Consider the following 12,939-nt stretch of genomic DNA (forward strand, 5'->3'; position numbering starts at 1 on the left):
GTATTTTATGCAAACAGGTATCTAATGTTAGTCAATATTTTGGACGCTGCATTGGCTAACACTGATCTCAAATATTACTTGAACTAATTTCTTGTTCATTTGGAAGATTTGATTTAACATACTCTGCAAACTTGGTATACTGAGGGTAAAATGAGTTGACTAAATAAAACCATTCCGAGGTCTAAATTTTATGTGAACTTTAGATGGCTAAAGAGAACCAAAAAAGGTGACGTATGGTAGGTTTTTCTGTTTACATTTATTTAACATTCATTTGTCGTTACACCTACAGCAGTTTTACTGTGCTCAGGAGAAAAAAAAAAAATTAGACGATCTCTAGGAGTACCAAGGCATCCATCACCTGGTCTATGGTAATCAAATTAAGTACATTTAGAGTGCTTTTATACGTGATGCACTTAATACACAAAACGACTACACACAGCATGATTGTTTGAAAACTGCAAACACTGGCATTCGTAACTAAATTAAAATACAAAAATGTAATAAATTAATTTTTTTAATAAAAACATTCCCAGAAGGCTTTATTTCTGATATGGCTATTGCTCCATATCTCGTATTTTAATCGCAGAACTCTTGATTCCATTCATGGGGAAGAGTCTACTTAGCACAGGAGTTTGAGTGATGACTTCAGCGTTTTTCATCAGGCGCAGCCGAACCAGGCGATGAGGCAGTGATTGGCATCTGCATCATGCATGCCAAAAATCAGTTTTGGACATGTGGTGAATGGCTAACAATGTGTCTAAAATCAACACCAAGAAGGTGGTGAAATCCTTAAACTACAATGAGCGTATATGTGGTAAAGTTGATGTATCCGTGGATCCAAATGTGTGCTAAAGCCTGTGAAAAGCTGAGACCAGTGAAGTAAAGTCGCTGGAGCATCACGGAGTAGCTGAACAAATCACTTATGCTTTGTATTTCGTCTTCCCACTTTCACTTATAACACAAATATGCTGAAAAAGATAAAATAATCATCAGAAAAGCAATAAAATATTGAATTAAGTCACATTTTCAGAGTGCTGATCTATAATCATATTTTCAAATCCATATTTTGTTTTTACAACTGAAGCATAAACTTTATTTTCTGCAACATATTTATGGTATAACAAAAATGTACCCTCGCTTCACATCCCTCTATACTTTAAACGAGTGCAAATGATAAAACAAATCTGAACAGTCTTAAAGCATAACATTCTCTAATCTTTGCTCAGAAGACAGTTGCCTTGTAAACTTCATGGTGTGAAACAAATTCTAGATTTGCACATATAGGAGTGCCAAAACTCTTCTCCTACAACCTCAATGTTTTGCCAAGAAAAAAACGTATAAGGACCACTGGAGTTACAAAAAAGAAACTACTCCTTTTCTGGTATGTCTCCGAGGATATGGAACACCTTACCCAGTGAAACAAGAATGATCCCTTCCACTGCCTCCTTCAAAAGAGAAGAGAAAGCAATCCTCATGGCTAAATTCACCTGAACTCTATACATCACCATCAATGCTGATGGTATTCCCCTCCTGTGCCGACCCTGATTTATTCCCATTGTTCATGACGAGCTCAGCTCGTCACGAGTGTATGAGAGGTGTAGAGCATCGAAGGGTGATATATTCATGGTATTTGTTTTCTTTATTTTTGTTCTTTGTATACTGTTTCTTGCCTTCTAATTATGACCTGTAAAGAGCTCCGATACTCGCAAGAGTCTTGTTCGCGCTATATAAAACCTTCAAAATAAAATAAATAAATAAGAAGGCATGTGTTGGTCCTGCTTTGCATTAATCATACATTTTATACTAGTATAATTTTAAGGTGACTTTTTGGAGTTCATGAAAATGTTAAAAATCAAAAGGGCGTTTTATCGATGTTCGCGTTTTCCAAGAAAGTTTGTTATCCACTGCCATTCCCTGGGCCTCAAATTCATGTGCCTAAGTAGAAGATAAAATGTCGAGCAGAGGTCTTTTTCACTTCTGAATAACTCCGTTAATGTACGCTCAACTTTACCCAGAGAATAAAAAGGAGAAAACTTCAAGTCAAAAAAAATCTCATTTTACAAATCTAATGGTCTTACAGTTCGCAAATCTTGCTGAATGTTACAAAAGTTACTCACTACAGGGATTTCCAAAGTAGTATAACTTATTAAGTTACCAACACATTTTTGTAGAACACCATTTCCATTGCCTCTTGGAGCTATGGGTGTCTAGGTACACACACGGTTTGAAAAGGACGTAAGAAACTAACTTCCCCCTACCCACCCCCTCCCCTCCCATAGCAGCTTATAAAGGGGCTAACTGACTGATAAGCTGGTGAACTGGATTTTCATAAACATTAATTAATTGATTATGGGCCTCTTCTTATGTCTGCAGCTAAAATGCGATACATAGCACTGCTACCAAATACCATGAGAGAGGGTTGCACGCTTTCAGATGGCATGCTCAGAGAAAGGAACACAAAGAAAAAAGATTAATAGTAGAAAATGCAGAGAGAGAGAGACACATTGGAAAACAATGTGCATGACTGATAAAGACTTGAAAGAAAAAGTGAGGATGAGAGAAAAGATGAGAAGATACAAAGGGAAAAAAGAACGGAAGTCGAAAGTAGGGATGACAGAAGGACGGAAAAATGAAGGGAAAGATGGATGAAAGGTGTAAGGTAGGTTTAAACGGTAAATGAATGACTGGATGGAGTGAGAGGATTGACTGATGAAAGTGTGTATGGATGGGAGTATTGAAGAATGAATGAATAGATGATTAATAGATAGATGGATGCATGAACATATTGATGGTTGAAAAGATGGATGGGGGCAATGGGATGGTATATGTAAAGGTGAAAGTTTGGACAGATGCATGGAATAACAGATAGAAAGATTAATAGATGGATAGATCGATGGAAGGAGAGTTAAAAGAACTCTTCTTCGGAAGCCTGCATTGGCTTGTTTCGTGCGCTCAATCTGATTTAAGATTATGTTTCAAGTGGGGGTAGCCTCTTTATTTTCTGGCTACTCACTTGCTAGTATCTGCTATTCATCAGCTATTTCTATGAAAAACACTCAGTAGTAAGGGTCAGTGAAGTCATCTTCTACCAAACCTATGTACAAATGACTATCTGTTCCGGTATTTCAGTTAGTCTGTGCAGGTCTGTTTTCTTGTCTGGGCATCTCCTGTACTTGTCTTTTTCCTTAGACCATTCTTAGTTTACCTTGGGCCCGTGTGCTCCCTGTCCCACAGTCTGAGCGTCCCGTGACACAATGTAAGGGCACAGAATGTGCCAGTCTACTGTAGGTGGTGAACAGTGTCCCGGTATATTCCACTGCATAAAAAGGCTCCTAGGGCAGATTCTTCCTGCTCCCAAATCAATTTGTGAAGCAGAGAACTTCAGTGAGGATAAGAGAAAACGAAAAAAGAGCGGCTTTCATTTGCCCAGATATTCCACAAAACTTCCACTTGTGGCAGCTCAACGATATCAGGGTTGCAGTAAAAATCCAAACACAGGGACCATTGAATACACCCCCTGCAGTGGCACTTTGAAATGGTATCCCCAAAAACCTTGTATTACGAGGAGAAAATATGAAAAGGTACCCGACAATATAAAGAGGTATAGCTGAGTAAGAGACATCTCTTGCTGTAGATTTAGGATCTTACATTTTGTCTCCGTATTTGATTTACAGCAATAATTCTTTCTGCTGAAAGACTGGCCAGCTAGATGTGATTTTTCCTTAGACCAGCATTCTATAAGTTATCCCACGTCTACTTTCCTTCCTTGTACGAACAGCAAGACGTCCTGTAAATCAATTTGATATTCGCGATTAGATAGACAACGACATTGCCCAGTCAGCATAGAGGAGTTTACTAGTTGGGTAAAACATTATTTCAATCATACTTTAAAGGATATGTATGAAGGGGTCATCTTCAGTTCTGTAGAGACGCTATTCACCTTTCCTGGTGCTGACGCAGTCAAAGACTTATTTAGTGTATTCGGTTAATTGAATTTCAGGATTTTAAGCATCAGCATTTTTTTTCTGGAGTTTGCTTTTCTCTAGGATGTGAATTTTCTGCAGCAGGGAGGTCAGGATTTAAGGTCCAGTGCTCTACATGTTAATCATGCCGTCTTAAAATATGCAGCCGGAGAGCGAGCTTAGAAATCTTCGTTCTGCTGAGGAGCATTCAGTCGACTTCATGCGAGACTAGATTTCGGCGAGCCAGTGAGTAAATCTAGAGATAGGATTGAACTAGCATTAGTACATCGCGTTCAGAGCTTACATATTTACCATTGCCAATGGTGCGCAGTTGCCATGGAGCATTTTCAATGACGTTACTGATATGTCTTTTTGTGAGAATTGGTGGTCTAGAATTCGAAGCCACTACCTTCACTGACAATAGTTGATTTAATTCCGAATGGGTTTGATTCCACAATGCAGTCAGCTGTGGGCAAGGGTGTTGTTGTTGTTGGGGGAAGGGGATAAGACGAAATTCAGTTTTATCAGAGTTTGGCTTCTGCTTTAGGGAGTGTGTGGACAGACAATTAGGTCAGTTCGAACTATTTTCTCACATAGGAGGCATCTCATTCGGAAATAAGATTTATGTAAACTAAAATGTCATCACCATGCTGAGGCCTAGTTTTCAGATTTCTTCATTGTGGGGCTTAGCAAAGCTTGAAAAATGTCAAATAAATTACAATCTTGAGGAGATGTGAAGTTTCAAACTGGACGCTTTCCCATCTTAACTGTGATGTAGGGTCTGTTTTTCAGGCAGGACTTGGTCCATTTAAGGACCGTACCATCTACCCCCATCTTTGCTTTCAATATGCTTAGGAGGGTTCCTGTCATATAAAAAAGAACAAATCGGCGTTACCCATCGCCCCTCCTTTCCTTCCTTACTGATAGAGGAAGTCCCGCCTCTCTAGACATCAAATTGATAACGCCAAACAACTACCCCCCTTACCCTTCCCCCACCCTCAATAATACTCTTGTTCTTTTCTGTGTCACTTGGGGACAGCCAGCCATCTGATCAGGGCGCACCAGTTTTTGTATATCTTTGTCCACCTTCAGCAGTTCGTGGTTTACTGGGGAAGGAGTACGAGGGGTATATCATCACCTTGTTTATCGTTTGCATGGCGAGGGACGCCGCAGTAGGGTTGGCGTGACAGCTCCTACGGCGTTTCCCTTAGTCCAGTCACGTCCTCTCCCGTTTGAAGTGGCTGGGGCTGCACTTCCTGGTTGATAAGTTTCGGATGCAGGAGGAGCTAGCAGAAGTGTCTCCAGGCATCGTAAGGAAAGGTAGCTCGCCCTTAAGGGCCTCAACCACCTTCGTCATTTATGTTTTTACAGGGCGTTGGTATACTTTTTCATTATTGGAACAAGGGATAGCAAGCTAAGCATTGGTGTTTCTCTAAACAGTATGGTCAGGCCTGTTTCTATGAGGCAAATTCTTTTTTCTGGGCCCGTCTGTGTGTGGCACTATGGAAGGAAAACATGGGGCTAAGAGGAGGTTTACATATCTTCTATCTCTTCGAATGGTGAGGGTCGGATTCTGGCGAAGATCATCCGATCTACTGAATTGCTGCAGCCTTCAGCAGACAAACATGCTTTAATGACTACAAAGGAGGGAACATAATTGTCCGCCTCCTCATAGAGGTCAGTTTGAATCCATGGCAAATAGGTTATGTAAAGTCTGGGCCATACTATGAGGTAAGGACAAATTACAGAGCCAGAGGGATTTACATGAGTTTGCCAGCGACTTCGGAAGAAGCTGTGGCAGATTCAGTTTGGAGTTAGCACTACAGGCTGTACTGCCTCCAGCGTGATGTTGATGCTAACGGAACCGGCACAGTTGGTGGCGCCTGGACCGAAGTGGGCACCTAAGTCAGCGCTGACCTGATGTAGATCTAAGGGCCATAGCTGGCACCAAGGGTGAACCCGCTGACGGAAGCCCACTTGAAAGGCCCTGTGGTTTCTTGGGGTCAGAAAGTGCATCAGAGGTGCGGGTAAAGTGTCAAATATCCACAGCATTGCCTCGCTGAAGGCTTCTACTTCGTGCAATGTCACCAACAGACCTGGTAAGTACGGTTATGTTAGGACCAGGGACTGAATCGGCTCCACTGGAGATCGGGAGCAACCGCCAGATTGACATTGACGCCCTTGTGGTTTCTCTGGAGTTCAAGAGTGACAGGAAGGTTATGTTTCCTGATTTGATTTCTTATGTATTTTTTTCAACATACCCAAAGACTTCGACTGCAATGCGGACCGTTCGCGGCAACGAATCCAGGAGTGGAAAAGGACCTTTCTTTTGACTTCAACCAGTCATGGAGTGGTGTCTTCTGGTGCTTATTGATGTAGTTTGGCTTCACTTTCCCAAATAGCTTTAGGATATCTGGAAAAATCTCCACCAGGCTTAGAGTCATGGTCCCACCCTATGCACCACCAACAGACATTGTGCGGGTCCCTCACAGATATCTGTTTGCAAAAGTCCCTGCAGGGTTTGAACCCTGTTCTAGGGGACGACATGTCCTTGCACACTGGATAATTTGAAATGAAAACTCTAGTCAAAAGACCAGGGAGAACCTCTGGATCCAAGTCTGAAGTTGTGTAAAAAACAGAACAGACATCAGCGCACATGGGTGGCGCTGATATGCAGCTCTGCACACCACTTCTACAGCGGAATTAAGTTGGCGGAGAACTGCACAATACCACCTGTTGCCGTGCAGAGGTACTGCTGAAAAGTTTCCAGATCCAGTCTAACACCTGGGTTGTTCACAAGGAGAGTAATATGTGCTTAGAAGTATCAATCAGAAATGTACAGTCTATAAACATGCACATTTCATCATTTTATCGCTAAATGCAGAAAACAGATAATGCAACAAGAGATTGAATGTGATGATCACAGTTTAAAATGATTTAAAACTAAAACAAGTATATTATCTTCCACAAAATGCTTTTGTCCATTTTCCATGGACCTCCCACCTCTGGCAGTACAGCTGATTACCTCAATTTCTTAATGGGCGGATTGCATCCTCATAATAATAAATAAAATAAAAACATTAATTCTGAGCAAATATTATGCAATTCAATACCCACTTTAAATGCAAATTGTCTTCCAGCAAATAGTAGAGCGTTACTTCTTTGCAGAAGCTAACACCTAAATTCACTAAATGCCTATTGAAAGCGGTTTGTTTCCAGCCCTTGCAGCTTCAGAAGTTGTAATTTAGGCATTCCTTTTTAAAGAATTTCACAACTTACACTCCAGTGTCCTCTCAACATCAAATCATACATTTCCCTTAAACTAGGTAGGAGCGAATGGAATAAACAATTTCTTCCAAATGTATATCTAGGTGTTCTATTCATGGCGAAATATAGATATCTTGGACGACTCTACAAAATATACTTCTTCTTTGTATTCACCCAATTTCTTTTTACACAAATCAAAATCCTCCATATCAAAACTCATTAGCTGAGTATTAAAATGCATACTAGTTTTAAAGCTTGCAAACAAGAATCCACTATCCCACAGTATGAATGTATTCACATTTACTAATGCCCTCTGGAAAAAGTTGTACCAGGGGTTAAAAGTGTTTGAGGCTGAAGATTATAGCCTTTTCCGGACCGAACGCCTGAGCAAACTCTGGTCTGAACTCCTTGTCCTAAAGCATTATTTCAGAAACTAGCCTTGATATGTTTGCCTGGTCAGATAACACTCTAACCTAACTGAGCTCTTGGGTCGCCTATGGTAGCAAGACAGGGAGCGGAGCAGTTTTCACTTAAGTGGTTCCAAAATGGTAGCCCCATTTCCTGCATCAGTTTCTATCCCTTACCTATATATTTTGCTTTAATTACGTTCTTAATTGCTTCTTTTTTTTTAGTTTTTATGAAATACTCTCTCTTCATTAAACAGTACACCTACGTATTTCCTGGTGGCTAATCTATCTTCCGGTCCTTTAAAAAGCAACCTTATGAAGGCTTCCCTCTTCTTTCAAATGCTGCCTTATCAATTTATTCAAAATAACCACCAATTAATTGTTAGTAATAAAGTCTCTTAGCGCCATTATCGATCTCTGAAGCCATTGCCTTGTAGTATCCAATAGTATCATGCGTATACAGTAGAATGCTCTTGTAGTCGTTACCAAATTTAGGGGGAGAAGACCTATTTTTAGGTCTCGTCCTATTAATAGCGCAAGCAATAATAGGACGAGAGTATAGAGGCTCAACCAAGCTCTGAAACCATCGCAGATTTCATACAGTAAGTTTAGAGCACTGGGGCGGAACGCGCGTCCACATCAAAGCCATCAGCCTCCCTCCCACAGGCATCTGAAGCTTCCCCCAGCGTGCGCTCTGCCTCAGGCATTTCTCCTCCCCCCTAATTATTCACTGCCCACGGCCAGCGGTACTTTCACTTTCACGACCGCCAGGCCGTGTCTCGCATTGAGCAGCGCTTGTTACTCGATCTTCCAGGCTTTTGTGTTATACTTCACAAACGTTGTCAGACATACCTTACTTCAACCCCATTTTATGCAACAGGTACTGGCGCTGCCTTATTGTTCGAACTTGCAGGCTTTTATTTTATATTTCACACACGTTCCTGACGGCCTACACTTTCAACAACATCCCACCGCGCTTTGTGACTCGTGCTGACGCTGAGACAGGTCAGACATGTCGGTGAATGAATGAATGAATGAATGAAATCCGATTTGTGGCGCGCAACTAAGCCCAATGGGCGTCAAGGCGCCTAACCAAAAAAAAGAATGCTAGATGGAACAGATATGAATCCTTACTGGTAGGCCTTGATAAAGCACCAAGTTTTGAGCGCTTTTTTAAAGAGGGCCAGAGACGGTTGGGCCTTAATCTCCAAGGGGAGGGCATTCCATAACCGAGGGGCAACGATGGATACTTCGCCATTTCCGTGAGCGATGCATGGCCCTGTAAGTCTTTGCTGTTACAACCAAATGGAACTTTGACTCCGCAATCGAGTGCGGGGTCAAAGTTCCATTTGGTTGTAACAGTTTAGCTTCTGAGCAGACTGACTACTCGCACCGCCATCATGCAATTTGAAGAAATAGCGCACACCACAACAATAAGAGCTGAAACACTAATGTTCAACGAGGATGACACCAACAGGATATATTCACTAATAGAAGAATCTGACGAAATACGTCCAGGTACCGGAACAAGGGAAGCAAACATCAAACAACTACTGTACATGTCAAAAAAGATCATGAATCAACGACTACATGCAAGCACATTAATAAGGTACCACAAATCGCAGCGAATTCCACGTGGATTAAGGATATCACTGAAGTCAACATTGTGCAAAAATAACGCAAGATTCACCGAGAGATGGTACGCAATATTGAATAAATGCTCACTTGATCTCATTTTACTGATAGTGGAAGAATTAGCAAAAGTACTAGAAGATCTGACTAAGGAAATTGACCTGTTAAAAGAAGACCTAAACAAAATGGTAACCAAAGAAGAGTGGGATCAGATACTCATAGACACTACTAAAAAAGTAGAGGAATACACAAAAGAAATAAACGACCGCAAACTAAGGAAATTTAAAAGAGATACCACTGATTACCGTCTTGGAGAGGTATACACTTGGGTGGATATTTACATTAGAAAGGAGACAGCAAAGACCCAACAATGACAAATCAACTGACGAAACATCTTCTGATGACTCGCAACCAAGAAGAGGATTCTTTGACAACAGAAGACCACGTAATGCCCCAGGTGGCAGACAAACTCACGGCACGGAGTCATCAACACCCAGTACTTCTGGAACATCTACCACCCAAGTCACATCCGATCAGGCACCTTTTTTAGAGAAAGGCCCTGGACCTCAAACAGAACCCGGCGGGGGAAGAAAACAAACAAACACAGAATCAGTGGCGCAAAACACCAGGAGTCAGAGACCTTAGTTATCAACATATCAAAGTACAACATGACACCTAATGAAACACAGACTCTACAAAAGGGTTCATCATATGTACCCACATACCATTCCAATCTACTGGAAACCAAGGTGTGTCTATACAAATTTCTCAGATCCCTAAGATTACGGCACTTTTTTTCAAATATTGTGGAGACACCTACACCTTCTCAAGGGAATGTATTAATGGGCTTAAGAACAAAAAGCAAATTCACACCACCAGTTAGCCACAAAGTACTGGATGCATACGAAAAAGTCATAACTAAGGAAATAGAAGAAATTTTCAAAAAACCAAGATCCAAACAAACAAACCTATCTCTAAAAGACAAACAAACATTCCAAAATTTGGCCAACAACAAACAAATCACGATTCGACAAGCAGATAAAGGTGGTGCACTCATTATTATGGACACTGAGTACTATGAACAGGAGGTGGATACACACGTCAAAGACCAAGAAATTTACATGGAGATGGAAACAGATCCAACCAAGGAATTTGAGAAAATCCTAGTCAACACCATTGAAAATGCAATAAAAATTGGCGTGATAGGCCAAAAAGAGAAAGAGTATCTACTGAAATCAAACCCCGCAATACCGTACATATACATGATACCTAAGATTCATAAGCACCCCACCAAACCGCCATTACGACCAATTGTATCCACAGTGGGATCAATACATGAACCAGTAGGAAAGTTCATCGACAGACACTTACAGAACATTGTTCAGAAATCCTCCACGTATGTGAAAGACACTACTCACTTTCTAAACATCCTTGAAGAACATAAAGGCAATTTCACCAAAGACATGATTATGGCCACAATAGATGTGAAGTCATTGTACACTTCCATACCGCACGACTTAGGTATGAACGCCATTGAAAGTTTTTTGGTAAATGAGAAGAATGAAGATCTGAAGGTATTCATATTAGAACTTATCCACTTCACCTTATTCCACAGCTACTTCACATGGAAGGAGAGATTTTACGTACAATCATCTGGAACATCGATGGGAAATTGTGCAGCTCCCACTTATGCTAACACGTTCATGCACAGATTCGAACTTGATAACATACTGAATCAACAAATTTGGTCCAACAATCTGATCTTATATAAACGATATATCGACGATATATTTGTATTATGGAAAGGTACAAAAAACACTCTACTAACCGCCCTACAGCAACTTAACAACATCCACGAAAGAATTCAGTTCACTTTCACCATCAATAAAGACGAAATATCTTTCTTGGATGTATCCATCTCCAATCACGAAGGAGAATTAACCACCAGTGTTTTCACCAAATCAACCGACAGAAACAATCTTCTTCACTACAAAAGTTTTCATCAACCATCTTTAAAAAAACACCTACCGTTTTCACAACTGATCAGAATCAAGAGAATAGCATCAACAACGGAATTGTACAATAAACACAAAAAAGAAACCTTACTCAAATTCAAAAACAGAGGATATCCCGAGCCCATCCTGGAAGCAGCTGCTGAAAGAGCAGACAAACTACAGAGACAGCATCTGTTATCCACACAAGTCAAACCAGAAGAACAAAGAACAGTATTTGTCTCAAAATTCTCAACTAGAAGTTTTTCTATCAAAAAAACTATAATGAAACACTGGCCATTATTGGCCCTGGAGGAGGACTTCAAAGGATTGTTCAGCAAATTACCGATATTCGCATATGAGAGGACAAAAAATCTGAAGGAATTAATCAAAACACAACACAAAGTTACAGATGCACACAAAGGAACCGTTCCATGCCACAACTGTGGAAACTGTTCGGCTATAATCAAGGGGAACGTGATCAATCACCCCACAAAAGGTACACCAATTACACTCAAAGTATCAGGCACATGTGATACAAGCAACGTGATATATTTGTTAAAATGCCCGTGTGGCCTAGCATACGTGGGAAAAACTCAGAGAAAAATAAAAACCCGAGTGGTTGAACATAAGAGCAACATCAGGTTGAAAAATCAAAAATCTACAGTTGCGGTGCACTTTAACGAGGCCAAACATAATCCATCACAACTCAAATTTTGCATCCTAGAAAAAGTTGAGAATTTGCCAGGAAGAGACACGAACAATCACCTGCTACGAAGAGAAACATTTTGGATCAATTTTCTGTGCACCCTCCACCCAAAAGGGTTAAATGAAAGGATTAAACTCAGTTGCTTCTTGTAGTACCATCCCGTAATATTGACTACATAGGGTGCTCAGCACTCAATATGATCAAAGTTGACATGTACAGACCTGTTTACTGTACTATGTATAATTGTATATAACATGTATATACTAAGGTTGAACAATTATGTATCTTTTCTATCACGTTCCCTTGCACCACGATTGCATAATACTATATAATATTGGAAACCTGCACCACACCTTTCATCATGTATTTTTATTTTTATTTTTATCTTCGTGTCCACCACGAAATTTTTCATCCATCAGTGTAGGTCACACTACACACACACATCATGTAGCTAAACACAATGACATACGTTACACGCGCCATCAAATAGTTAATACACAATGTTTACAACCCGCCCCACGTGACCGGCGCACCAAACCATAGACATCGAGTGTATAGAGCGATACACGCCGACGCATCACGTCACACGCTGCGGAAGTCAACAAAGTGATTTTACCCGTCCCACGTGACCGGCATAAAAATCATAGACATCACGTAGAAAGAGCGACGCACGCCGACGGGCTATCATTGGGAAACCACACGAACTACGTACACGGTAAGAGAAGGATAGAACCCCCTACGGGTGGGAGAAACACGCTTGCATTTTTATTTAAAGAATTCATTTCAGTTAGATTACAAGCGTGTCAATTCTTTTTATTACAGCACACAGACCAGTTTACAAACTACAAGGGTACAGGTCAGTTACATGGAAGTTTCTTCATACACACACGCGTTTATTTATTTTTTTAAATACTGGGACATAAGGTGACACACCAGTTCGAGATTTTGCACGCTGGGGAACTTGAGAAATG

General features: G+C 40.7%; 1 protein-coding gene across 2 annotated transcripts in view; it reads right to left on the minus strand.

Moving 5' to 3' along the window:
* Positions 1 to 237: 237 nt before the first annotated feature.
* Positions 238 to 12,939, minus strand: part of LOC147718709 (hypoxanthine-guanine phosphoribosyltransferase) — a 451,506-nt gene continuing 438,804 nt past the window's right edge. For both annotated transcript variants that reach the window (XM_086918683.1, XM_086918682.1), the window contains one exon: positions 238 to 968. Coding sequence is in view for 1 of the 2 variants with exons in the window: in XM_086918682.1 (XP_086774808.1) it covers positions 921 to 968 (48 nt within the window). In the remaining variant the exon portion in view is untranslated. The remainder of the gene's footprint in view (positions 969 to 12,939) is intronic.

The sequence above is a fragment of the Lissotriton vulgaris genome, chromosome 4_1 (genome assembly GCF_964263255.1).
Source record: "Lissotriton vulgaris chromosome 4_1, aLisVul1.2, whole genome shotgun sequence".
In the NCBI taxonomy this organism is placed as follows: domain Eukaryota; kingdom Metazoa; phylum Chordata; class Amphibia; order Caudata; family Salamandridae; genus Lissotriton; species Lissotriton vulgaris.